Here is a 27,500-nt window from a genome sequence, read left to right as displayed (position 1 = left end):
TGCTACACACACACACCACACACACACACACATACGCTTTTTAGCCATGCAGTTGCAATGAACTACATTCACATCCTCCCTGTCCTAAATGATGTTGGTTAACATGACAGAGTTGGTCCCCCCCCTCACAAACTCATGTTCAGCTGATCACTCTGCACACAGTGCTGTTTGTGTGAATGTTTTTATTATGATTTGGAGAATCGGACCTCCCTGTTCACATTACAGATCCTGCATGAAGCTCCGCCCCTTAGAATATTCTGTTGGGTTGGTGGTAATAACTCAGAAAACATTCTGGTGTGATCAAATATCTACAGGACATATTTTCCATTCCAGCGATGGAAGAAGTATTCAGATGCTCTACTTGAGTGAAAGTACCAATGCATTATTGTCAAAATTAAAAGTAAAAGTCCTGCATTCAAATTCCTACTTAAGTAAAAGTACAAAAGTATTATCAGCTAAATGTAAAAGAGATATATGTGTGCAGAGAAATGGCCTTTATGTGTGTACATATAGTTATATATGTGACATGTCTAGTTCATATTGTTGCATCAAGTAGCATTTTACTGCTGGAGACAAACAAATTACTGATTTACTTTTTGTCAAATATTTTAATAATTTGACTCTTTCGTGACTTTTGAGAGATGCATTTTGATCAAGTAAAATTACGTTATTTCCCGTCTAAATGTAGTGGAGTAGAAGTATAAAGTAGCATTTAATCAAAATACAAAAATATACAGTACCTCAAAATTGTACATAAGAACAATACTTGAGTAAATGTACTTAGTTACTTCCCGCCTCTGACTAAAACACAGATTGATAGATAGAGAAACGGCAGGTTGTCACTTCTCACAGTATATTCTCTGTTTCTTTGGCTAAATGTATTCATTTGAATTATTTGTTTTTAATATTATCCTTAAGTTCATCATATCAAAAACCAATCTTATACAATGTGTAGTGAACTTTCCTCATTGCGTTTGCTTCCTGTAACTCCAGCTAGTTCTCTGCTGAGCAGTATAACAGTGTGTACCCACACAGGAAACAGTGCATGGACGCAGTACACGTGATGTGGAAGACAATAGTTGTTCAAATGAAAACAAGACGATGGGATGAATACTCTCAACCCACAGTTGTCTTTCCTTTCCTTGAACAGAGATACACTAGCTGCCTTTTTTGTGTGCATTTGACAGAATAGCGAACAAGGCATGTTTTCTGCCCCCTCATTTACACAGTATGTGTGATATAAAATGTAGAGATGAGTAGGTGAAATACACTAGTCTTTTTGTTTTCAAATGTACCCTCAGGTATCACCAAATGAATGTGTGAAATCTTAATGATTCTATGTTTGAGTGCAGAACAGGTACATTGAGCTATGGCAGATTACTGATGTCTGACAGATACAAATAAGAACAAAATGCAGACTGCCATCAACAGGGTGCCCATACAAAAATACATATTTTATTTGAGTTTTGTCTCATCACTATGATAGTGAGTAACTCAAACAACTCAGGTCATCTTTTGTCTACACGGCAGAGCAAAGTCTGCTGCTGAAGCAAGACCTGGAAAATGTTTCTTTTTTGTGCAGAGCTTCTCCACAGTCTCTGCACGTAGCCGTAGTAACTGCGAGGAGAAGCCCAGAGGCTGCTTCTTTTTTATTTCAGTGATTGATTTCTGGTGGGGAATTACTGTGCATCACAATAATGTGTTTTGCAATGGTCCACGCCTGTAGACGCATGGCTTGTAAATGTGAATACAAGGAGTCAGGGAAAATGGTCCCAATCAGACATATGGCTCATTAAACCAGATATGTTCTGCAGGGCAATATGCAACAGAAGGTGTGTCAACATAAGCACACCATTTGACACAAGCACTACATCCAGAGATATTCTGTCTGCTGACTGAAGCCTTCCAGACTTTATCTCTGCTTCACTCTCTAGTATCACAACAACAACAATGTTTTTATTTGTATTTGTTGTTTTCTCTGCTCTAAGAAATGACTTGAGCCAACAGAATACCAGTATCTGCATATGTGTCTGTGTCTGTGTGATTTGCATTAAAGGTGCAAGAGCAAACTAGCAAGGATCCAATATATATGTATTGACAAATAAGATCAGATATCATTTATTGATCCCAATTTGGGAAATGTTTCCGTCACAGCAGCATACAGTAGATACGTCATTGCACTTGGATGATAGATACAAATAGAAATACAATAAAGATATACATATGAGCTGTAGAAGATAACCAAAACACTCAAACAGTGAATATATACATGTTATATAAATAAATATATATATATATATATATAAATTAAACACTATATTAGTAAAGTCAGTTTAGTCCATTTAATAAACAAGTTCTCACTCAGACAGACAGGTTCACAGACAGACAGACAGACAGACAGACAGACAGACACACAGACACACAGACACACCGACACACACACACACACACACACACACACACACACACACACACACACACACACACACACACACACACACACACACACAAACACACACACACAGAGACAGACAGACAGACAGGCTCACAGGCAGGCAGACAGACAGACAGACACACAGACACACACACACACACACACACACACACACACACACACACACACACACACACACACACACACACACACACACAGACAGACAGACAGGCTCACAGGCAGGCAGACAGACAGACAGACAGACAGACATGCTCACAGACAGGCTCACAGACAGGCTCACTGACAGGCTCACAGACATGCTCACAGACAGGCTCACTGACAGGCTCACAGACAGGCTCACTGACAGGCTCACAGACATGCTCACAGACAGGCTCACTGACAGACTCACAGACATACAGACAGACATACAGACATACATACATACAGACAGACAGACAGGCATGCTCACAGGCATGCTCACAGACAGGCTCACATACATGCTCACAGACAGGCTCACAGACAGGCTCACAGACAGGCTCACTGACAGGCTCACATACATGCTCACAGACAGGCTCACTGACAGACTCACAGACATACAGACAGACATACAGACATACATACATACAGACAGACATACATACATACATACAGACAGACAGACAGACAGACAGACAGACATGCTCACAGACAGGCTCACAGGCAGACAGACAGACAGACAGACAGACACATATACAGACAGACAGACAGACAGACATGCTCACAGACAGGCAGGCAGACAGACAGACAGACAGACATACATGCTCACAGGCAGACAGACAGACAGACATACAGACAGGCTCACAGACAGACAGACAGGCTCACATACAGACAGACATGCTCACAGACAGACAGGCAGACAGACAGACATGCTCACAGACAGGCAGGCAGAGAGACAGACAGACAGACATACATGCTCACAGGCAGACAGACAGACAGACATACAGACAGGCTCACAGACAGACAGACAGACAGACAGGCTCACATACAGACAGACATGCTCACAGACAGACAGGCAGACAGACAGGCTCACATACAGACAGACAGGCTCACAGACAGACAGGCAGACAGACAGGCTCACAGACAGCCAGGCAGACAGGAACTGTTTGATTTCTGCAACAGCCTCAGTTTTGCAATCCAATACTCTCCAAGAAATGAGTTTCTAATGATTCCTGTCAGAGATGTTAGCGGGGGGGAAGGGATTGTTGTGCTTCTGCTTTTGATCACCATCACTGTCCTCCATACTGACTGGTTGCTACAGAACAGGAGAATGATCTTTGTCTGTATCACTCTTTTTAGTAAAGTGTATCCTTACATTAAAGGAGTTCTTCTTCTCCTCCTCCTCCTTTTGTCCTTCATTTATCCATGGAATGTTTCAAATTCAGTAACTGACAAGATTTAGAGCTTAAAATGTTAATAATTTGCATTCTAGCATGCAGCTCTTATTGATTTATCCAGGGAAACTTTAGAAAAGTAGAACACACCTTCTGCACAGCCGGTGGTGACCGGGTGGACGAGAGTTCAGGAGAACAGGAGGAGAGATTAAGAGAGAGCCTCAGCTCTACAGCAAGCAGATCTGTGTGTGTGTGTGTGTGTGGTGTGTGCGTGTGCGTGTGCGTGCGTGTGTGTGTGCGTGCGTGCGTGTGCGTGTGTGTGTGTGCGTGTGTGTGTGTGTCTGCCATAACTAAGCCAAGCAGGGATGAGGAATGAGGAGGGCAGGTGTTCAAAACAGAAACACACACACACACAAACACACATACACACACACACACACACACTCACTCACACTCTTACTCTCTTTCTCTACAAGGCTGGGATCTAAGGTTGCACTTGTTTTGCGTGACAAGGCTACGGGTTAAAAAGCTCTGCAGATGTTTTCATTGTGACGACATGAAGCAGACGTTGCTACAGCTAGACAAATGTCTACAGCACTTCTTTAAAAACACCAGAAAGGCTGCAGTGGCGTTTTGTTTGCACACTATATTTAACTTTCTTTATCCACAGAAGCTAATATTTGACAAGATGATGAGATAATGATAAAATAAAGCAGCCACAGAGGGAACATTGTGGACGTGTGATAGTGATGCTCTGCTCACAGCTTGATGTGTTTGTTTGGTTCTTATGGTTTGAAATAGGATGGACTTTCTTGGCTTCCAACTGTTCTCTGGTCTGGACTGAGAGACTGTTCCGGTCACATAATTCACTCTGAGGAAAAGAAAAGATCACAAGCTTCTGTAAACTGTCTACTCCAGAAACAAAACCTGATGTTACAAGAGTTTACATTCCAATATCTCTCTGGTATGTCCAGGTGTTGCATCCGTAGTAGATGTAATAATTGAATGCACCATTATTTGTATGATAGGGGAAATGTTCTTACCACTCCATATCTTATTTAGTTTTCCAAGCTGAGCTGTTGCAATGGCCAATCTTCTCCTCACTTCCAAGTCTGAGGTGCACTGATTTTTTAACATAGACCTGTGGGATACAAGATAATCAACTGTTTCCAGCACTTTCCCATCAACTTCAATATGACTCAATTATAATATGTCCATTGTTTGAGTGTTAAAAAAACAGATGATGAGCTACAAAGATGTCATTTTATTTCTAGAGTCTTGGTGGCTTCAGTTTCAGACAGCAGAACACTTCCAAGTTGTTCCTCCGGTTATCCCCTCATGATGAATGAAGCGACTCCTCGCCCCCCCCCGGCGCCAGGAGGCTCCGAGCCATGTGGCAGGCTGTGGGCTTCATTGCAAAGTCATTTTTCACTCCATTGATCAGAGCCCTGAAAGAATATTGTCTTGAGCCAGAACAACAACGTTTTAAGCAAGAGTATTCTTCCCGAGCAACATATAGGACTTTTATAAAAGCTATTTTAAAGACTATTGTAAGAAGAACAGTAAAGTTATACAATAGGACAAATACTATATTCAACGTGGAGAGCTGTGCAGATTTAAAAGGAGGTAATGTGTAGCAGAAATGTGCAACATGTTCAAAGGGTTGTGCAGGATTTACAGTATTAAAGAACACAAGATATTGCTTGCATGTGTGATAGAGTTAGGCTTCTGTTGGAGACAGAGACACAATATTATCAGAGCGTGTGTGTGTGTGTGTGTGTGTGTGTGTGTGTGTGTGTGTGTGCGTGCGTGCGTGCGTGCGTGCGTGCGTGCGTGCGTGCGTGCGTGCGTGCGTGCGTGCGTACATGTACCTGGATCTGACTGAAATGACGTACACACATAAGGAGCGTGTTTGTTCATGTTGTACAGTTTGCTTTTAGAGGTACCAAATAGTTGGTCCTTTTTTTCTCAAGATACTCGTTGTTATAACTGTTTGAATACAGCGCTAGAGCCGTGTGTGTTTGTGTGTGTAAATGTGTTTGCTTGAAATGCGGTCAGTATGTATGTAGGAACGCATCCCTATGAATGTGTATTTGCATCAGTGTTTGTGTGTGTGCATGCCTGTGTGTCCTTTGGGCAGTATTGGACTACTGAGAGCAGAATAACTTGGATCTGAGTCCAAACCCTTTGGCACAACAAACACTGCCACTCTTTGTCGGAGAAACCAGAACATTATGGATGTATTACCTCCTCTCTGACACACACACACACACACACACACACACACACACACACACACACACACACACACACACACACAGTAATTGTTTTATGTGCTATATGGTTATGTGAAAACTGAGATCCTGTTCCTGTTCCCTTGGCGCAGGGGGAGACGCTGCCCTGGCGGAGCCCTCTGAGAGCTGAACCTCAGTGAGCGAGCTCATGGCCAACACATGCCTTTTCTTCCTTTTGTTTTTGACCATGTCACATAGTAATCGTTTTTCTCTAAGGCAGAGAAGCACTTCACTGTAATCTGCTATTAGTTTTGATAAATAAATTGTTAATAATGTACCTTAAATGTGGAAATACCTTAAATATGAAATACATTGACATAATATATGAAAGAAAGGATGAGCTCACCCTGAGGAGCAGGCGTTGTTGTGTCTGATATATCACCGCTTCCCAAACATCCCAATATGTTCAGTCTTGTGTTGGTCAGCTCAGAGCCATCTGTTGGTAATGAGAAAAAGAAAAAGGGCCTCCAATCATGACACCAATGTGTTTATTTTCTTCCTGATGATATCCGTGAGATATATATGTTTGGCTTTTGTGAACCAATCCCCTGTGCAGAACAAAGCCAGCAATGCCTGTTTCTCTTAAAGGGGCCAGTATGTGTTTATAAAAGCCAAATGTCTCGTATAATATTAAAAATGCCCATAGAAATCAAGCATTTTGATCAAGTTGGACACAGTGAATATAAATGTTCTTACCTGAATGAACTGTCTCAGGTAGAGGAGTCCACACACAGCCCTTGCTGCTGGAATGTGCCCAGAGTCTGCTCTCAGACCAGTGGAGCGGGGCTGCTCTTGGATATTGCCCACATGTAGCAATAATCCTGTGTTGTTCCTGTTTCCCAGCAAACAGCACCAGGCTTTGTCTTTTTTCTTCTTATTTAATCCACGACATCACTCTGGGGGAGATAGTGGGGGTTGACTATTTAATTAAACATTCTACATTCATGGGATTTTCCATTAAACAGAGAATTGTGCCATGTTATTTTGGATGTGTTTGCATAAAGCTGCTGTTCATCCAGCCTGAAACTGCCAAACCCTCCACACATTCAGCATACATGAGACTGCTGCAAGGCACAACACTAACTTGTGTGTTTTTAAGTCTTTACTGAGTGTATTTCTCAACTTGTGCATGTGAAAACATTAGATGTAGAGTGTGTTATTATCCCTTTTAATAACAAAACAACATATTTATACTGTGCTTTAGAGAGAGAGGGGCCAGAGTTGCGTGTTCCTACTCAGCATCTCCATACAGGCTAGGCCAAACAAGATTGCACTTCTTTTCCTGCAAATAACCAACATTGATTTTGTATTTCAATGTATCCCTCCTTGCTTGCAAATGTGAGAGATCAAGAGATTTAAAAAGGGACATAACATATTTTTATCTACAAAGCCAGCCACCATGGCAAGTGCCGCTAATGAAATGCTGTATTTCAACAACTAATTACATTATTTTGGCCCAGCTTATTTGTATGGAAAGCAGGCTGGGGAGCGTTATCTGTCTGGGCTAAACACACACAGAGACTCCTAAACACAAACATGCACACAGGCAAGCAGAGAGCAGGGCCATTTCACATGTAGGAGACACTAAATGCCAAGGTTACCCAATCAATACACATTGGATATTGCACACTCTGTTTGTTAGTGTGGTCTCTCTCGCTCACACACACACACACACACACACACACACACACACACACACACACACACACACACACACAACACACACACACGCAAAGCCTCACACAGTTTCAGAAACTTGGACCTAGTTCTCTCAATCACAAGTCAGTGATAAAGAAGATGTGATGTGGAATTTCATCAAACTTTCAGAGGGATAAGGAGTGATGGGGGGTGTGTGTGTGTGTGTGTGTGTGTGTGTGTGTGTGTGTGGTGTGTGTGTGTGTGTGTGTGTGTGTGTGTGTGTGTGTGTGTGTGTGTGTGTGTGTGTGTGTGTGTGTGTGTGTGTGTGTGTGTGTGTGTGTGTGTGTGTGTGTGTGTGTGTGTGTGTGTGTGTGTGTGTGTGTGTGTAACTTGGAGGGAGCCTGTTCTTTATGTGACTATTTTTGTATTTGGCAATTCCACCAGGAGTTCTTCCTTCAGCAGCTGTAGCTCTTACAGTCTCCTCCCTAAACCATTATAAATCCAGTGATGGAAAGTAACTGAGTTACACAAGTACTGTACTTAAGTACCATTTTGAAAAAAATAGAACCAGAATACGACTGGACCGACTGGAGTTTCAGCATCAGCCTCCATGGCGATAGAACAGGACTTATTATTGGAACTGAAAACTCAGATAATCTTTACAACAATTAGTTGTTCACCAAGGGCAACATTGTCATTAATGCATTCACATTTATAATACAAATTGTTATATTTTAAAATCCGATAAAGGCCATACTGCAAAGTATATTTTGATACCAATACTTTTGTACTTTTACTTGAGTGGAGTTTTGAATGCAGGACTTTGACTTGTAACAGAGTATGTTTACACCGTAGCATTGCTTCTTTGACTTAAGTCAAAGACGAGTACTTCTTCAAGCTCTGTGTGAATCCCACCATCAGCAGACATCATCATCCTCCATCGCTCACTCATTTGGATTTGACTTGCTGCTGCTGTTGTTACTTTCATCCATTATTCAAATTCATCATACCTTTTTCATTTATTGTTTTGGTTGTGTTCTTCCATAGGTTCTCCAATGCCCTCCCCCTCCTGTCCATCATCTGTCATTGACCCATCACATCCACAATCAGCCAATCCTCATGACAACCTGTTGTTAGGGGGCGTGGCTGAGCCAGACTCAGAGGAAGAGGAGGAGGAAGAGGAGGAGGAAGGAGAAGAAGAGGAGTATGCAGCCAGATTGTATTTACCTGTAACCCATGGTAAAGGGACTTTACTTTGATTCATTAGAAACCTTCTTATAGAACACTTCACTCCTTCTGGTCATCTGAATCACATCATTTGTTTTCACAATCACATCCGTCCTCACTCCCCCCCCCCCCCCCCCCTTTGCCCTTTTGGAACCTGTATGTCTCAATCTAACCACCCAGCAGCCTCACCTGCTCTGAGTGTTAAAGTGACCTGCTCATATGAGCTGATTCTGTCTCTGGGCGTGTTGTCAAGAGGAGAATGCTCTGCACTGAGATGGTAGGTTATTCATATGCTGTGAGATGGAAACATCACAACATCATATAGGTCAATTGAGGTCATTCCAACCTTCACTGCACTCTTCTCCCTCACTTCCTTTGTGACTGCTGTCTGTTGCAGACTCCACCATATATAAGCTGTAGTTGTTTTTCATGTAGCTTGCTTATGATACATGTTGAGATGGCTCATACCATTGCAGAGGACCTCAGAGGACCTCCAGTGTGCTGTCAATGTGTTGGTGGGAATCAGACAGTTTCTTCTTCTCCATCACAGTTTCTCCCAGCCTATTTGTTTCCAACTCTACCCTCCTTCCATGTCTGCTTCTGTGTTCCTTCACACAACACCCACAAATGTGACCTGCTGTTAGAGACATACTGACAGATGAAATCACTTAATAGATTATTTAAATGTGGGAGTCAGCAATCTGTGAATGAAAGAAGGTAAATAAAGATTGTTTGACTTTTACTATTCCAGTTCATACAGAAATAGGGTCTGGAAAAAGTTATGCGAGGCATTTTGAACGTTTTGAAATAAAACAGCTGTTAAGGAAGTGGCACATTGAGTCCTGCAAACAGACTCAGCCGCTAAGATTGAACAAGTCCTCATTCAGACATGTGTTGAATACCATTGACAGGACTCTCCTGAACTGAAGAGGCCAAACACCATTTTTCAGGACCTGGAAACAATCCATAGTTGAAGCTAGAAAGTCCACAGATCAATATGGACTTTGGGCTGGATCAATATTCTGGATTGGTAATTGAAGTTCATTACAACTTATATTATTCAGATCAATGACACCAGTCAGGCTACTTTGTTTGGTCAGTACCTTCTAAAGTGTGAAGACCACATTCTTCATCCTCATGTTAACAGTGGACACTTAAAGTTAGACAGCTGTCCTTTGTGATCACTGTCCAGCCATGAGAGCAGATTCCACAGGCTGCTGCTGGCCGCTCTGCACATGGCAAACGTTGAGGATGAAACCTTAGTCTGGCTGTTTGAACCACACGACCACAGGGGCTGAGTTTGGTTCTAATCAGAGTGCTGATCTGAGACCTGTTGCCTGTGGTGGTTGACAAGCACCAGATGCAGAGTCATGTTGGCTGGCCAATGACCCTGTATCAGTCCTCTCATAGTCAGGAGGTTGATAGGAAACAGACTTTGATGGTTTGAAGAAAGGAACTTAGAAGACAACCACAATTAGAGTCAGACTAGATCAGGAGAGGGGGCATTGAAGGAAGAAATAAGGAGGGAGGAGATTTCCAAGGAAGGAGAGTGAGAAAAAGAAAGACAGCCACATGGAGTGATGGAAATAGAGAGACAGACAGACTTCTCCTCATATATACATTGCCCTCTAAACATAATCAGAAACAGCTCTGAAAGAGGGTCTTGGAATGGCTAAAAGGGAGTGCAGCTGCGTGTGGTCCTGGTTCCCAAAGCAGTCCCAGCCTGACCGAACCAGCCCACGCTCAGCCAAACATCTAAAATATCACTCTCACCACTTCCTGCACTTTTTAGACATGCTTTTTTCTTTATTGGCTCGTATCACTCTGCATGCTTTCCTCCAGTTCTCTTTGCACCAGTGATTCTGTGGGAAGTGGTGCACTGAAGCTAAGGGGCCTTTAGCTTGGATTTTCCTGCACATAAACAAGTAGAATCAGATGCAGAGACCACTTGTGTTAACTCCTTGTTTACATGAGCATGAAGCTGAGCAGGGTTACAGTGTGAGAACCAGTGTACTCATATCTTTTACTTAAAAGAACAAATACTATAGTCCTAAAGTACTCCATTACAAGTAAAAGTCCTTATTTCAAAATGTTCCTTAAGTAAAAGTACAAAAAGTAAAACTATTCATTCTGGAAAATGACCCATTTCACTACTTTAAAGTAGAGAAGTATTATCAGCAAAATGTACTTCAGGTAACAACAGTCAAGGTACTTGTTGCAGAATTATATTAGTGTGGTTATTTGATTCTCCTGTTTTTATACCTGAAAGTACATTTCAGTATTGTAGTTTGTCACTGTGGAACAATACATTATGTGTAGATTAGTAGCAGTGTTGGGAGTTACAGTAATGTATTACTTGTTGCTGTAACGCAGTAATGTAACGCATTAATAATGAAATGTGGGTAATATACTACCCATTACAATTCTCAGTAACGCAGATACATCACATTTTAACCCGAAATTAAATGGTGTTTTGTTTTTTAAGAATTCACTAACATCGCGAGACATTCCGACACCAGAGAAAAATTGTGCGGCTAGATTAGTGAGCCTGGTGTTTACCCTTCAGGCTCATCAAGATCACGACGCGAATCAGCCTAAAGAAAAACATGTTTTCCAAAAGAACTACGCATCTCTTGAATGACAATATGCCTGCGCTGCACCTCCAAGGTGCGCAATGCATTATTGCGCAATCTATGCCTGTCAGCGTGCTGCGCGAGCCGAGATGATGTGTGTGTGCGTAGTTGAACCTTTTCATATTTAAGTTTGTAGCAAGTAGAGGGCTGCTGTGTGTGTGTGTGTGTGTGTGTGTGTGTGTGTGTGTGTGTGTGTGTGTGTGTGCGTGCGGGTGCGTGCGTGCGTGCGTGCGTGCGTGCGTGCGTGCGTGCGTGCGTGCGTGCGTGCACGCGTTAGTTTTAAAAAATAACATAGAGCTCAGTTTATAACTCGAACCCTGACCAAGCCGTGTAATAAAAGTTGTTAGTAGCCTTAAGGACAGTTGTTATGCTATACCACATCGCCCTTCACTGGATGTATAATGAGCTGCACTAAACTACATTTTAGCATTTAAAATATCTAGCCATTCTTTTGCGGTTATTTTGGTAAAGTAACTCAAAAGTAATATAAAAGTAGTGTAACTCATTACATTTCAGAGACAGTAATATTGTAATGTAATTTATTACTTAAAAAATACAGTAATAAGTAATATGTACTGTATTACATTTTGGAAGTAACTTGCCCAACACTGATTAGTAGTACAGTACTGCACTTTACCGTATCAGCAATACATGGAGTAGAGTAAAAAGAACAATATTATCCTCTGAAATTAAGCAGAGTATAAGTATGAAGCAGCATTAAATGAAAATACAATACTTGAGTAAATGTACTCAGTTACTTTCCGCCACTGGTGATAATGAAGGAGTGATAATCCAGACCTTACTCTACATCTTCACTGGGAGAGATATTGATGTGTGAATCATCAGAAACAGAGCTGTATTCTAAATAAAAAAGGTTTCAGAGAAGAATCTACACAACATCAAACCCATGGAGATATTCCCCATCAGGCCCATTCACACTGGGACAGCTGGTGTTTATGTATTTATAGCTGATAGGAGACTTAGTTGATCATAAACCTCTAATAATGGCCCCTATTTAGCTTTCCCTCAGAAAGAAAGAGGACCAGGTGTTTCACATTAAAAGCCTCCCAGCGGCTCAACGGACACATCTAATCCGTTCCCTGTTATATTTTAAACCTGAAGCAGGGAAAACAAGCAAGGATAAATTAACAACATCCATAAAAAAATAGATTAAAAATAATTACTGGATTATAACAGTGTTTTATGTTTAAATGAGTAACTGCCGAAATGCAAATGATCCAGAAATTACTGAGTGAGCACACTGGGCAATTATTAGTATACTAACCTTATTCATGGTATCTTAAAACACATGCGTGTATCCAATTCTAAGTATAACTATATTCATTGATTAAAATAAATACATGTGTGTTTGGTTGTTCCTATTGGCTGAGACAATGCACTTGGTGATATCCCCAGAGAAGTACTTTAAGTCACTTAGTTTATATAAGGATATCATCAGCACTATTTCAGCAAAGATGCATTAAACCAATAGTACTGTCCAATAGTGAATGCATTGGGGAAATGTAATTGATTTCATTCATTATTTACTAAAATATGTCAACGTTTGTTTGTGACGTTTTATGAAATCATAAACTGGATGTGAGAGATGTATTCTGCATTTACCACTGGAGGAGCTGAGAACCATAGTTACACACAGAAGCTGCTGTTAAAGCTTAAGATCACACAATGAGGTGTGTGTCTGTCTCTGGATGTCTCCATGCTGCCTGACAACAGGAGAGTCTGAGCTGGGATGTGTATCACACACACACACACACACACACACACACACACACACACACACACACACACATACCATGTATACATCACTTCAGGGGACATTACATTGACTTACATACATTTCCTGGAATCTTATCCTAACCTTAACCATAACCAACACATGCCTAACCCTAACCCTTACTCTGACCCTTACCCTAACCCTAACCTAACCAAGTCTTCACCCTAAAATTAATGATTCCCCTCATGAGGACCTCCATTTTGTCCCCATAAGGTAGGCGAGTCCCCACACGTGACTGTGTAAACAGATTTAGGTCCCCACAAGTATAGTAATGCTAGGCCACACACACACACACACACACACACACACACACACACACACACACACACACACACACACACACACACACACACACACACACACACACACACACACACACACGCCTATAGAACTTTCAGTTGTTGGTGTATAAGTCAGGATGAGCCCTCTCTTTGTCCTGTCCCCCCCTCACAGTGTATCACGGGGGGGGGGGACTCTGACATGTTGTGTTCTCACTGTGCCTCAGGCCTCCTCCTGTATTCTCTGCACCAATGCGTTGGTCTGGAGGATAAATACTGCATTCTCTTTGACTGAGCAAATCCAAGGTGCATGATGAACCAACCAGTGAAATGATGTGGTGACGATGATCTCTGGAGGTTAGGCACCAGAGAAGCAGTCACATGGGTCTGGTGCTGCTGGATCCCTTTATAAGACATGATTGTAATGCCAGTCCGTCTCTCATGAGGAGAATCTGTGTATTTGTTTATCAACCATCAGTATGGGAACTCAGAAGACACATAATGTTCATTCCAAAATGAAATCCTCTACTGAATTATCACATACCATTATGGTTTAAGATACCTGACAGTATATAAAGTCATATCAAGTTATTACCAGCTAAATTAAAATGAAGGAATCCAGCTATATGCGTACTGTATGTTTTTCTGAAATGGCCATTCTTCATAATAAGTACTTTTTATTTTTGGCACTTTAAGTATATCTTGATGCTAATACTTTTGTAATTTTACTTAAGTAACATAATGAATGCCAGACCTTTACCCTTTAACAGAGTATTTCTACATTGGGGTATTGTTACTGTTACTTCAATTAAAGATCTTAGCACTTCTTCCACCTGTGTTTACCATACCATTTTACAGTAGACTATTTTTTTTATCAAAAACACATATAATCCTCAAAACAATAATTATGATCATGTTCAGTTTTCCGTCACAAGACAGAAGGGAGATATGTAAATCGAAAACCACTGACAAGCTTTGTGAAGCTTTAGAAGCAATATTATTTCAAGTATTTCTTACTAACATTTAGACGTAGAAAGGGTTCATGAATTATACAGTAACATCTACAATCCACAAAACAACTACCTAACTATGTCCCATCAGATCATTGCAGGTTAACCTTTAGTGTAGATAAGGGATGCTATATAGATACATTATATTGGAAATACTGTTAATAGTCAGACTAACGACACTGGATCTGTTTTTCAATGAAAAGCCAGTATTAACTCTGTAAAGTGTTTTAACCTGGCAGTGTCTTTAGTTTGAACACAAATGAACAAAGACGGTAGCTCGCCACTCCTAAACTCTCCCCGGGAGCCAAAAGACGCCAAAGCCCCCCCTCCACCCGCCTCTCCATGCCTCTCAGACGCCAAAGCTATCAGCTGGGAGCGGAAAAGGAACAGAAAACAGACAAGTTTCTTTTCAGCGGGGGGAAGACGCCAAGGCTTATTGACAGCGTCTATACTGAAAGCAAAAGGGAGGTCAGACCGAGGCGGGGAGGGAAACACGGATAACACTTAGTGCTTTTTACTTTGGGACCAAGTAGGCAATTCTCCTTAACACCAGAACCAATCAATGAACCATTGAATGAGAGGGAGGAGGAAGGGGGAGAGACAGATAGAAACATATTTCTCCCCAACACCAGACCTAATCAATGAAGGCGATAGATGGATGGAAGGGAAAAAAGGAAGGGTCTTCTGTGACATGAGAAGAATCAATGAGATGTGGATAGAGGATAGAGTGGGGTCAAACTGCACAGAAGATATCTGAAAGAAAACTGAAAGACAAGAGACAACGAGAGGAGAGTCAATGATTGATCAGTCTAATGAACCTCAGTCTGGTGGCTGGTATTTAAGCCTCAAACACACACACACACGCACACACACACACACACACACACACACACACACACACACACACACACACACACACACACACACGGCTCACGTCTGAGGCTGATTGCAGAATGGAGTCACTTAAGCAAATCAAAATGCTGTAGCCGACTCCATGCAAGCAGACATAGAGACAGGGCAGACAGAGAGGAGTGGAAGGAAGGGAGTGTGTGTGTGTGTGTGTGTGTGTGTGTGTGTGTGTGTGTGTGTGTGTGTGTGTGTGTGTGTGTGTGTGTGTGTGTGTGGTGTGTGTGTGTGTGTGTGTGTGTGTGTGTGTTGTGTGTGTGTGTGTGTGTGTGTGTGTGTGTGTGTGTGTGGGCTCCACCATGGTTTTGTTTTCATGGACATGAAAAGGTGAAGAAAACGTAGCCCTGTCACAATTTGAGAGGATTCTTTGTGAAAAGGTTTTGCCCCATGGACCAATGTAGCTATTACAGATATGTTATGAGTTTATTTTTCAGTTCAAGTTCTTTATTTGGGATTCAGCCCTCATTGTTTTCAGTGTAGTCCTTGGTTAGGTGATTGTGCCTATACTGTAAGAGCTGATCTCAGAGCAGGATAAGGGCGTGAAGTATGTCAACAGGTACTGTATGTTTTATGATAAAGAAAGAGTTTATACTGTACAACACATCCCAGTAATTGTCTACTGTTTGAAACGTATATAATATGAGCAGGCCAATACGACTTTATAAAAGACATGTACTACCCTCCATAAGGAATTAATGACGCAGAGAAAAGGGTGTCCTTACAGCAAAGTGTGTTTAACATTTGTAACGACGCTAACATCTGCTACAGCATGTCTAAAGTATAGGGAGGCAAAATAAACAGAACTGCTAAGCAATCAAATACAAATGGAGATAATGTTACTCTTATTAACCTCCCTCTTGCATTCCTGATGTATTTTCCAGATGCACCTTCTTTATTGTTTCAACGCTCTTTCATATATCATACCATATATAAATACCTAACTCCAGGGTTAGTTGGCTTTGCCTCCACTGTGTGGATTAGTGGGTTATAACCACAGACTGGGCCCAAGGACGCCAATCCACACACATCTGCTGAATAGGCAAAGAGCCTAAGAGAGTGTACATACACACAGAGTCTCAGCCGGCTCTACTGGAACCCTAACCGTCCACACACTGCATGTGTCAGTTAAAAATGCCATATCTGAGCCAGAATAAATGGATGGGAATAATTATGTAATTTTCACATATTTCAAATGTTTTTGTTCTCTATGCAATTAGGGAGAATGGATTACACCAATCCCTACGTCAGATAGCCTAGACATATAAAAAAAGGTTCCCTGTTCCCTGGCTCTGCATGGGAACCGGTTCTCTGTGAGGAAACACACATCTGATGGAAGCAGAGCGACAAGAGACAATACAGCCAGTAAAGACCATGCTGCTCACACAGTGAAAGCTCCTTGATATAGTGCTCTTTGAACATAAATACCTGACCTGAGATGGAAGTAGAGCTGAGAGTAATTGTACTTAGAATAATTGTGTTATTCACAAAGTGAATGCGATGGCTTCAAATGCAGCTTTCTATATCTTGACAGCTTTCTCCATTCATCAAAATGACCCACATGAACCAGACCTTTCCTATGAGTACTCCTGGTCCTCCACATTACACTACATCACATGACATTGCATTTAGCTGACGCTTTTGTCCACAGCAACTTACAGAAAGTGAAATAAACCATAGAGATTCTAACTAGCAAGACCATTGTCAGTGCTGCTTTTTCTGTATTTAAGGTACAAGCGAAACAGGTGTTCCACCTCCACCTATATGGTCATGTTGTTAGTACTGTACATGCATGCCACTGTAACTATTTTGTTAGGGTAAGGGTAGGATCCGGATCAATATTTAAATAAGATGAACAACAGTGACTTCAGTCTCCAGTGCATTCAGGTGATATGCAACCACCCCTCCACCACAACCTCCTTCAAATATTTGTGTTGGCAATACAACATCACAATTACTTCTGTAAGGACTGTAGTCCTCTGTTGTGTCTTCAAATGACCAAAGCTCTCACCTTTGTGAAGACGACTGTCTGGACTGAAGAGGTTTCTTATCAGAAGCTGAAGACACGGTGGAGAAGTCTCTCTTGTGGGGACCCGGTCCCATGGGAGAAACACCTTTGATTCCCTCACCCTCTTTTTAAGCATCACTCTTATGAAAAACAGCAACTGAGTTTATTATTGAGACTCTTTCTATTTCTGTTTCCTCTGATAAGTCAATAAAGCAAATGTGATTTCAAGATTGTTGTGAGAGCAAAAAAAGGGAAAGTGATGGAAATGTGAAAACAAAGTGTTGGACGTACGTTGAGAAATAATGGTGGCTGTGACGACAAAAAGGATAAAGATGAAAGAGAAAAATTGAAAAGGCAAAGGAAGACCTTGTGGCTTAGAGGAACCCAGTCTTCCATATTAATGACTTGGCCAGAGCTGGAGAGTAAAAAACGGATCGAGGGGGAGAGAGGGAGAGAGGGGGAGAGAGAGGGCACGAGAGCCGACTTGGCAGGAGAAAATGAATGAGAGAATGAGGGCGAGCAAGACAGAGAGGGAAGGGAGGGTGGATGAGGGGTCAGAGCACTGGTGCCACAATAAGGAGGGAGAAATGTGGAGGACTGATGAGAGGCTCTGTAAAGGCTGCAGCTGCCTCCACTAAATAACAGAGTGGAGGAGAGGATATGAAAGTAAGAGGCGGTCAGATAAGGAGGGTGGCAGGAGTACAGGGGGGTGATGGGAACATGTGGAGGGAGAGAGAGGATCGAGCCAATGTTGGATGGAAGGAAAGAGGAAGTGCAAATCACCCAAGGAGAGGAAATACCTATGGAAACCTTCCTCCATCGCATGCTCTATCACTCCTCTGCTTTCGTCACATACTGTAAGCCCCTTGACCTTTTGCTTCTCCATTTCCAACCACATCATCTTTATTGGCAGTTTGGTTTTATTGGTAGTTAGCCGCATCACCGTTGCATTGAAGTACCTGATAGGATTTACCTGTAGTTGGACAGTGTACTTTGTATAACAAGGATGTATCCTTTAGATACCATAAAGGTCACACAGTTAGTTTATAGCATTGTCTTTGTTGTTTATATCAAAGTATCACAGACCAAATTCAATCTGTTATCTTAGTTGCAGGAAATGTACTTCTTAAAAACTGTAGTATCTGAATCCATCTTAAAAATTGCATTTGTGGCTCTCTCTATGTGAAGAGAGCCTGTCCTCTGTGGCCAACTGTGAGCACATATTACGCTGATGTTCAGGTGTATATCAGTATGTAGTGTCTCTACTTTAAAGAGTCCTCTCCTGCTGATGTTCAGGTGTATATCAGTATGTAGTGTCTCTACTTTAAAGAGTCCTCTCCTGCTGATGTTCAGATGTATATCAGTATGTAGTGTCTCTACTTTAAAGAGTCCTCTCCTGCTGATGTTCAGGTGTATATCAGTATGTAGTGTCTCTACTTTAAAGAGTACTCTCCTGCTGATGTTCAGGTGTATATCAGTATGTAGTGTCTCTACTTTAAAGAGTCCTCTCCTGCTGATGTTCAGGTGTATATCAGTTTGTAGTGTCTCTACTTTAAAGAGTCCTCTCCTGCTGATGTTCAGGTGTATATCAGTATGTAGTGTCTCTACTTTAAAGAGTCCTCTCCTGCTGATGTTCAGGTGTATATCAGTATGTAGTGTCTCTACTTTAAAGAGTACTCTCCTGCTGATGTTCAGGTGTATATCAGTAAGTAGTGTCTCTACTTTAAAGAGTCCTCTCCTGCTGATGTTCAGGTGTATATCAGTATGTAGTGTCTCTACTTTAAAGAGTCCTCTCCTGCTGATGTTCAGGTGTATATCAGTATGTAGTGTCTCTACTTTAAAGAGTCCTCTCCTGCTGATGTTCAGGTGTATATCAGTAAGTAGTGTCTCTACTTTAAAGAGTCCTCTCCTGCTGATGTTCAGGTGTATATCAGTATGTAGTGTCTTTACTTTAAAGAGTCCTCTCCTGCTGATGTTCAGGTGTATATCAGTATGTAGTGTCTCTACTTTAAAGAGTCCTCTCCTGCTGATGTTCAGGTGTATATCAGTATGTAGTGTCTCTACTTTAAAGAGTCCTCTCCTGCTGATGTCCAGGTGTATATCAGTATGTAGTGTCTCTACTTTAAAGAGTCCTCTCCTGCTGATGTTCAGGTGTATATCAGTATGTAGTGTCTCTACTTTAAAGAGTCCTCTCCTGCTGATGTTCAGGTGTATATCAGTATGTAGTGTCTCTACTTTAAAGAGTCCTCTCCTGCTGATGTTCAGGTGTATATCAGTATGTAGTGTCTCTACTTTAAAGAGTCCTCTCCTGCTGATGTTCAGGTGTATATCAGTATGTAGTATCTCTACTTTAAAGAGTCCTCTCCTCCTGATGTTCAGGTGTATATCAGTATGTAGTGTCTCTACTTTAAAGAGTCCTCTCCTGCTGATGTCCAGGTGTATATCAGTATGTAGTGTCTCTACTTTAAAGAGTCCTCTCCTGCTGATGTTCAGGTGTATATCAGTATGTAGTGTCTCTACTTTAAAGAGTCCTCTCCTGCTGATGTTCAGGTGTATATCAGTATGTAGTGTCTCTACTTTAAAGAGTCCTCTCCTGCTGATGTTCAGGTGTATATCAGTATGTAGTGTCTCTACTTTAAAGAGTCCTCTCCTGCTGATGTTCAGGTGTATATCAGTATGTACTGTCTCTACTTTAAAGAGTCCTCTCCTGCTGATGTTCAGGTGTATATCAGTATGTAGTGTCTCTACTTTAAAGAGTACTCTCCTGCTGATGTTCAGGTGTATATCAGTATGTAGTGTCTCTACTTTAAAGAGTCCTCTCCTGCTGATGTTCAGGTGTATATCAGTATGTAGTGTCTCTACTTTAAAGAGTCCTCTCCTGCTGATGTTCAGGTGTATATCAGTATGTACTGTCTCTACTTTAAAGAGTCCTCTCCTGCTGATGTTCAGGTGTATATCAGTATGTAGTGTCTCTACTTTAAAGAGTCCTCTCCTGCTGATGTTCAGGTGTATATCAGTATGTACTGTCTCTACTTTAAAGAGTCCTCTCCTGCTGATGTTCAGGTGTATATCAGTATGTAGTGTCTCTACTTTAAAGAGTACTCTCCTGCTGATGTTCAGGTGTATATCAGTATGTAGTGTCTCTACTTTAAAGAGTCCTCTCCTGCTGATGTTCAGGTGTATATCAGTATGTAGTGTCTCTACTTTAAAGAGTCCTCTCCTGCTGATGTTCAGGTGTATATCAGTATGTAGTGTCTCTACTTTAAAGAGTCCTCTCCTGCTGATGTTCAGGTGTATATCAGTGTGTAGTGTCTCTACTTTAAAGAGTCCTCTCCTGCTGATGTTCAGGTGTATATCAGTATGTAGTGTCTCTACTTTAAAGAGTCCTCTCCTGCTGATGTTCAGGTGTATATCAGTATGTAGTGTCTCTACTTTAAAGAGTCCTCTCCTGCTGATGTTCAGGTGTATATCAGTATGTAGTGTCTCTACATGTCTCCATGCTTAATGTTCAAAAAGCTCTTTATTTCTCTCGTACTGCCTGTGCTGCAGCACCTCTTTTCACCTTCTGTCTGAAACCAGAGCCCAGTCTGCTGTGGTTGGTTACCTGGCCGGTTCTGTTGTGATTGGTCAACCGCTTAGAGATGTCCCGCCCCTTAGGCTATGATGTACAATGTGTTGGAGCGCTAGGCAATAGAAGCATGAGTGTTACATATTGATGTCACAAGTAAACGGAAGTAAACAAAGGAGTGTGAGGGAGAGAAAGTCCCTCTGGAGGGAACACAGGGATGTAAGCAGACCACACAAACTATACACACTACAGGAAAGGGAAACCCCCCACAAAGCATAATAGGGCCTCTTTAATACTACTACATATTTTAAATTACTCCTTTCCTTACATATTTTGTAATCCCCTCTGAGGGTTGCTTGTTTCTTCAAGAAGTACTGATGCTGATGCTCCACTGACATGGTTCCAGTTCTCTGTGAGTCTCGTTGGACCTGTTGTTAGGAACAAGTCCCCGTCTCCCTTTACCTCCCGTTTTGCTGCATCCCATTATGTTTTCTTTTCACACTCTCTCTTCCCCTCTTCCTTCTCCTTTCACTGGACCTAATGCCTTCACGTGTGTCACTTTTTGTTTCTCTCTCCGGGTCTTTGCTTGTCCCTCCCCTCTCTCCCCCCCTCTATTTTCTCTCTATGTCTCAGTCTTTTTAGAAGTTGATCCGTATGGTCAGATGCAGCGGCCACGAAAACACATTAAGGAGAAAGTGCACCACCACAACACACACACACACACACACACACACACACACACACACACACACACACACACACACACACACACACACCACACACACACACACACACACACACACACGCACACACACACACACACACACACACACACACACAGAGACTGCTGCAGCAATATCCGTTTCCCTGGTTTTTACTATTTATAGGTTTGTGTTTGAGTCAAATGTTATTCTATAAACTACTGACAACATTTCTCTGTGTTGGAACAAACACTGGAATGGAATGGCTGCCGTACATGTTGAGATTGAGATTCAAGAAAAATGTGGAGGGGTCTCTTAATTATTTCGGGAGCTTAGATGTAATTTGTGCAGAATTCAGAGGCCTAAAGTCGCTTCTGTTGCCATGTGTGATGCAGCAACATACTGTTATTTACGCTGTGTAGTGCCTCGTGACATGGAGAGTGTGAGAGTGAGGAGAAAGGTTGGTCTCAGACAGAATCCATGCAGCTCAGTCTAGACCTGTCCATGCTCAACCCACCGTATACTGTATTTGTATTGATTATTTAACGGCATATCTTGTTCTTAGTTCACCTACCTGTGAACCTCTGGATAGAAATATATGAAGGTTAGTGAAACATCATCTCAGGTGGTATGCACATGGATCCACCCTGGATCCAAAAGGCCGTTCAACATTTTATTGATGTGTGTTGGATTATTTTCTCTTTGAGAATATTAGCAATATATTACACGTCAGATAAATAACATCAACAAAGTAGTAATCCTAATTAGGTTGTCAATTACTTTCATTATTCATCAATAGGTATCTAGCATAACAAATGACCGAAAACAATCTGTTAATTTCAAACTTAAACAAATCATATCAAACATTTCAGGTGTAATGCCTCCTCTGGTCTGCCTGCCGTCTCAACATCAAAGAAGTGACATTTTTATTTGTATGTGTTTTGTGTTCTATGTTTTCCCCTGGTGCGGGTCATGAGTAGAGGGGGGGTTCTCCACCTGCCTGCCCCACAGAGTCCTCTCTCTTGGCTGGGGATGGAGGCCTCCCTCCAGCCCCTCTCCTGGCTGGAGTCCAGAGGTGGAATGAGTTTTCATGCTTCAAAAATCTCCAGTCTTAACTCCTCTACTGACCTGATTCACTATATGAGCCTTTGACTTGTCCACTCTCTTTTCTCTCTTCCACTTTGTTTCTATCGTTAAACCCCCTCACTCCTGCCCTTTGTGTCTCCCTCTCTGCGTGTGCCTCTCTTTCACTTCATGTTGTTCTCACTTCACCTCCTCTGCACTCCTCTGATCATTGTAGTTGCTTCTGAAACCTTTGATTGACTCCTTGTGTCACCTCCTGTTCTTTCTGTGTCTTCTTTTGTCTCTTTGTGTTCCATGTTCTACCATCATGGATAGCGTTTAACACAAACCCTGACCTGAACATCTAATGGACTTTCTGTCTTGTGTTTCTTTCACTTTGTTTGGTTTCAGCAATAGTTCTTTATTTTCAAACATTTCTCACATTCATTTGTGTTTATATACTTGATTTTGTTCTTCCTTACTGTGGAACCCTTGAGCTAGAAGACTCAATAAAGAAAACATTTATGAATTAATGAATATGAATAGACAAGTCAAATATACTAAAAGGATATATAGGATTAAAAGGTAAGAAGCAGTACAAAGAAATAAACATGCAATAAGCTAAATCATTAACATATTGCATTCAATGCGATGCACATATTCAGGGGAGGGTGTGTGTGTGTGTGTGTGTGTGTGTGTGTGTGTGTGTGTGTGTGTGTGTGTGTGTGTGTGTGTGTGTGTGTGTGTGTGTGTGTGTGTGTGTGTGTGTGTGTGTGTGTGTGTGTGTGTGTGTGTGTGTGTGTGTGTGTGTGTGTGTGTGTGTGTTACCGGGCTTTAAAGGACCTTTCCACAAACAGAGAGGTATGAAGCTTGTCATCGCTCTGTCTTGACAAATAACCTCTTCCCTCACTGCTCCACCTCACCTCACTGCTCCACCTCACCTCACTGCTCCACCTCACCTCACTGCTCCACTGAGATGGCAATGTACTGTGCACACATCACTCCATCACACTGATGGAGAACTGTGTGTGTACGTGTGTGTGTGTGCATTCTGCAGTAAAAGCATGACTGAGGGTTTACTACAAACATGTTTCTGCAGTACACTGAACAACTGAAACATTGACTTTAATTCAATGTATTATGTCAACCGATTTCACATAACTGTATTAGCTTAGTTGAAAGCAATAATATAAAGTTGAGCCTAATATATATTTTTTAAACATAATTGTATTGCTTTCAACTAACCTAATACAGTTGTGTGAAATGAGTTTTAACATAACATCACGATCACTGAGAGGAACATGCTCAGGACCCTCTCACGTGCATTGGACCTGGGATTCAGCTGTTTAATATGAGGAGTGACTGGGGCACAAAGCAATGCTTCAGTCTGACTTCATTACATCCTGGGATATCTCTGATTTGATGGAAACAGTTCATATCACTGTTTGGGACAGGGCTGGGGTCAGAGGTGATGTGGTTGGGCAGCCTCACTAGGTTCCTATGGTATGCTGACTCATAGAGTCTCTCAGCTGTGCCTCCAGGAAGGAGACACAGAGCAGGAGGATCATAGAAACACAGTGTGTGTGTTGTGAGGGAGCCCTGGAGCATCTGGTTGTGGCTCTGCTGCCTACAGAGCACACAGCACACAATTAGATGATCATGTTGCTTCAATGGGACATTATTTTAATATGCATCACACCATGAAAACATTTTGAGGAACCATTTCATTCCATTCTGAAATGTTCAATTGTAAATGCTGACTTCCTATGTACGCTGGAGCTGTCAGTGTTTCACAGTACGCTGTGTGGAGGAAATGATACCTCTCGTACAATTGAAAGAAACTTCTTTCCTCAAGCGATGATTTCATCTCTTTTCCACTCCAGCAGTTCCATCGTCTCCTCTTTGATTTGCATTCCTTTATCAGCTCTTTCAGGTCTGTCGCCTCTCCTTCTCTTCACTCTGTCTCTCTCTCATCTCTTGTGTGTGTTTTGAAAGAATGTCACTATGTGTGTGTGAGGAATGGTCTGCCTTTCCCTCTGATGTGCAGCCTGAGGAGGTTTTCACAGATCCCTCCCTGATCTCTATTTCCAAACAGGAGAACATTGATTTTGAACTCACATGAAGTCCTTTTGTACATTAGTTTATCAAAATACACAGTTGATATTGATTAAAAATAATTTCCAACATACATGTGCATGTTTTCAATAACTGATCAGACAGCTGTGTCGCACATTGAGTCAGGTTGCAAGATGCTAGAGGAAGATCTTGGAAAAAATTACATTTAGAGAAGAGAACATGCAATTCTGGCAAAGTTTATGTAAAACTTGAGCGGCCATCTTTTTATGACTGATGTGAAAATCCTAAAATAACTGCTGTGTCGGCTCTTTTGAAATACTTCCCACTTTTTGGAGAGTAATTCATAATCCAGAAATGTCTGTTCGTCAGCTAAAGACACATGAATGCCGTCTCTATACTGTATATTACAAAGACAGAGCTGGCTTACATCACTGGACTGTGTACATGTCATACTGTACATCAGCTGCAGGTCCGGCTAACACCATCTTCTAAACACCAGTTAACCAAGCAGAAAAAACAACAACACCGCTTTTTGGTGGCAGCTTTGATACTTGTCTCTGTCAGCGTGCAGGCTGAACTGATGACTCTGTGATTGGTGGAGAGCGGCCTGGGGCGGCTGTTTGAGGGGCACCATGTCCCAGGGCGGTGTCACTTGGTGGGGCAGCGCTGTCCCTGCAGGCGGTGACTCTTCACCAGCCAACCAATCACTGCAGGGCGAGTGAAACAACACCACCCCTAGCAATGTGGCTCCTATTCCTCTGTAAAGGTTTCTGGGTGTGTTTAGAAATGTGTAGGTTATATTTGTTGAAATACTCTTTACATCCCCATCTGCCTGAGCACCCAGTGGCGTCACCAGAGCTCCTCAGGCTGCTAGCTGGACGTCTGTGAGAGCTTACAGTAGCCATGTTGCTGTTTACCTTCATATTGATCATTTTGGGAGTGTGGCTTTGGAGGTGGAAGCCTATAAAGGACAGCTTTCCTTTATATCTTGTCGACCTTTCACAAGAGCTTTCCTTTTTTTTGGATAATGAATACCCGGTGTACTCCTGCTGGCTACTCTAATGGACTCACCCTTGGTTTGAACAATTTGACTCATTATTATGCACAGATTTGTAAATAGTTTTTTCAATGCTTTAATACAATAGATTTGCATTAAAGAATAAGAAATAATCACAATTTGAAACTGGGCTAGTTTCAAATTGTGATTATTAATGAAACTGGGACAATAATAGTTATCTTGAGTATAGAAAGCGTGTGTCTTATACATTAACACACTCAAAACAGTCGGTCCATGCTCCCCCCTTTTAAGGTAACTTAGTCAGGTTGGACTCTGCTCACACACACCTCACCCCTGAGGACAAACACACGCTTTGCAACCCTTCATACCCAAATCCTGCATTCTTTGAAAAATGTTGGGGTAAATAATACACATTATGATATTTGGCATTAGGGCATACCGATTAGAGACTCAGCATTTTGGGAAGTCCCTGACACACACAATATGTGTTTCTGTCGCACTAACACAGCTTTGTGTCCGAGAGCTGTTACATCTCCCAGCCTCCCTCTCATTCGCAGTTCTTATTTGGCAAACAGTACCTTGTGCTGTTTTTCAGCATCTGAGTGAATAAAAGGTGTTTGGATATTGCAGGGATGACACACAGATGTAGACGTGCTAATGATGCCTGAACACTCATCCAAACATCCTTAGTGTCTGTCTGTGTGTGTTTGTGTGTGTGTAAGTGTGTGTGTGACTTTAAGCATTTAGCCTTGAAGGTTTTCATAAGTGGAGCAATTACTAAGCGGGCAAAACAGCATATGGAGAGAAAGAGAGAGAGTGAGGGAGACTTGGGGGGGGGGGGGGGTGGAGTCACTTCCTCCACAAACAAAAAGCTCTCGCTCGCCCAGCCTACTGCTCCTGCATAGATCCCTCCTTCTCTCTCTCTCTCTCTCTCTCTCTCTCTCTCTCTCTCTCTCTCTCTCTCTCTCTCTCTCTCTCTCTCTCTCTCTCTCTCTCTCTCTCTCTCTCTCTCTCTCTCTCTCTCTCAGTGGAGAATGAGAAGCAGCAGGGCTGGGAAATGGAGACGTGATGCTCTTTATGCAAATCAAATACCAGCACTGCCATTCATTTCCTTCAGAGCACCCTGAGGACGCAAAGGGAGCCAAAAAGCACTAGAAGAAATATCAGGGAGAAGTTCAAGCCAGGTCAATTTTGAAACAAATATGTTTAGAGAGAAGAAAGAGGGCTTTTGTGAAGGCCAATCGCTGATCAGTATTCAGTTCTGGCCGGGCCCGTTAACCGCAAAGAAATTAAACATATCAGTTCACATGCAGGCAACACTGACGTCTACAAGCTCCTCTTTCATACATTTTGTATTATGTTTTAATTGCATAATATGACATCAAAATGCAATAAGTGTTTGTCAGCAGATAGAGTTACAATTATGTATCTCCTATCACCACGATACATTTGATCAATCAGATCTGACATTGACAGTGAACAAGA

General features: G+C 41.9%; 2 protein-coding genes across 2 annotated transcripts in view; both read left to right on the top strand.

Moving 5' to 3' along the window:
- The window catches only part of LOC117474899 (teneurin-3), a 150,758-nt gene extending 144,530 nt beyond the window's left edge, over positions 1–6,228 (top strand). Inside the window, exon 7 of the mRNA XM_034120925.1 lies at positions 6,191–6,228. Within this exon, the coding sequence (XP_033976816.1) occupies positions 6,191–6,228 (38 nt within the window). The remainder of the gene's footprint in view (positions 1–6,190) is intronic.
- tenm3 (teneurin transmembrane protein 3) overlaps positions 1–27,500 on the top strand; it is a 171,543-nt gene that overhangs the window by 33,461 nt on the left and 110,582 nt on the right. Inside the window, 1 exon segment of the mRNA XM_034120952.1 lies at positions 8,784–8,975. Coding sequence (XP_033976843.1) covers positions 8,792–8,975 — 184 coding nt within the window. The 5' untranslated portion in view covers positions 8,784–8,791.

Source organism: Trematomus bernacchii, unplaced genomic scaffold, assembly GCF_902827165.1.
Source record: "Trematomus bernacchii unplaced genomic scaffold, fTreBer1.1, whole genome shotgun sequence".
Taxonomy (NCBI): Eukaryota; Metazoa; Chordata; class Actinopteri; order Perciformes; family Nototheniidae; genus Trematomus; species Trematomus bernacchii.
The sequence above is the reverse complement of the archived record's forward strand: the minus strand, read 5'-3'. Positions and strand labels throughout refer to the sequence as shown.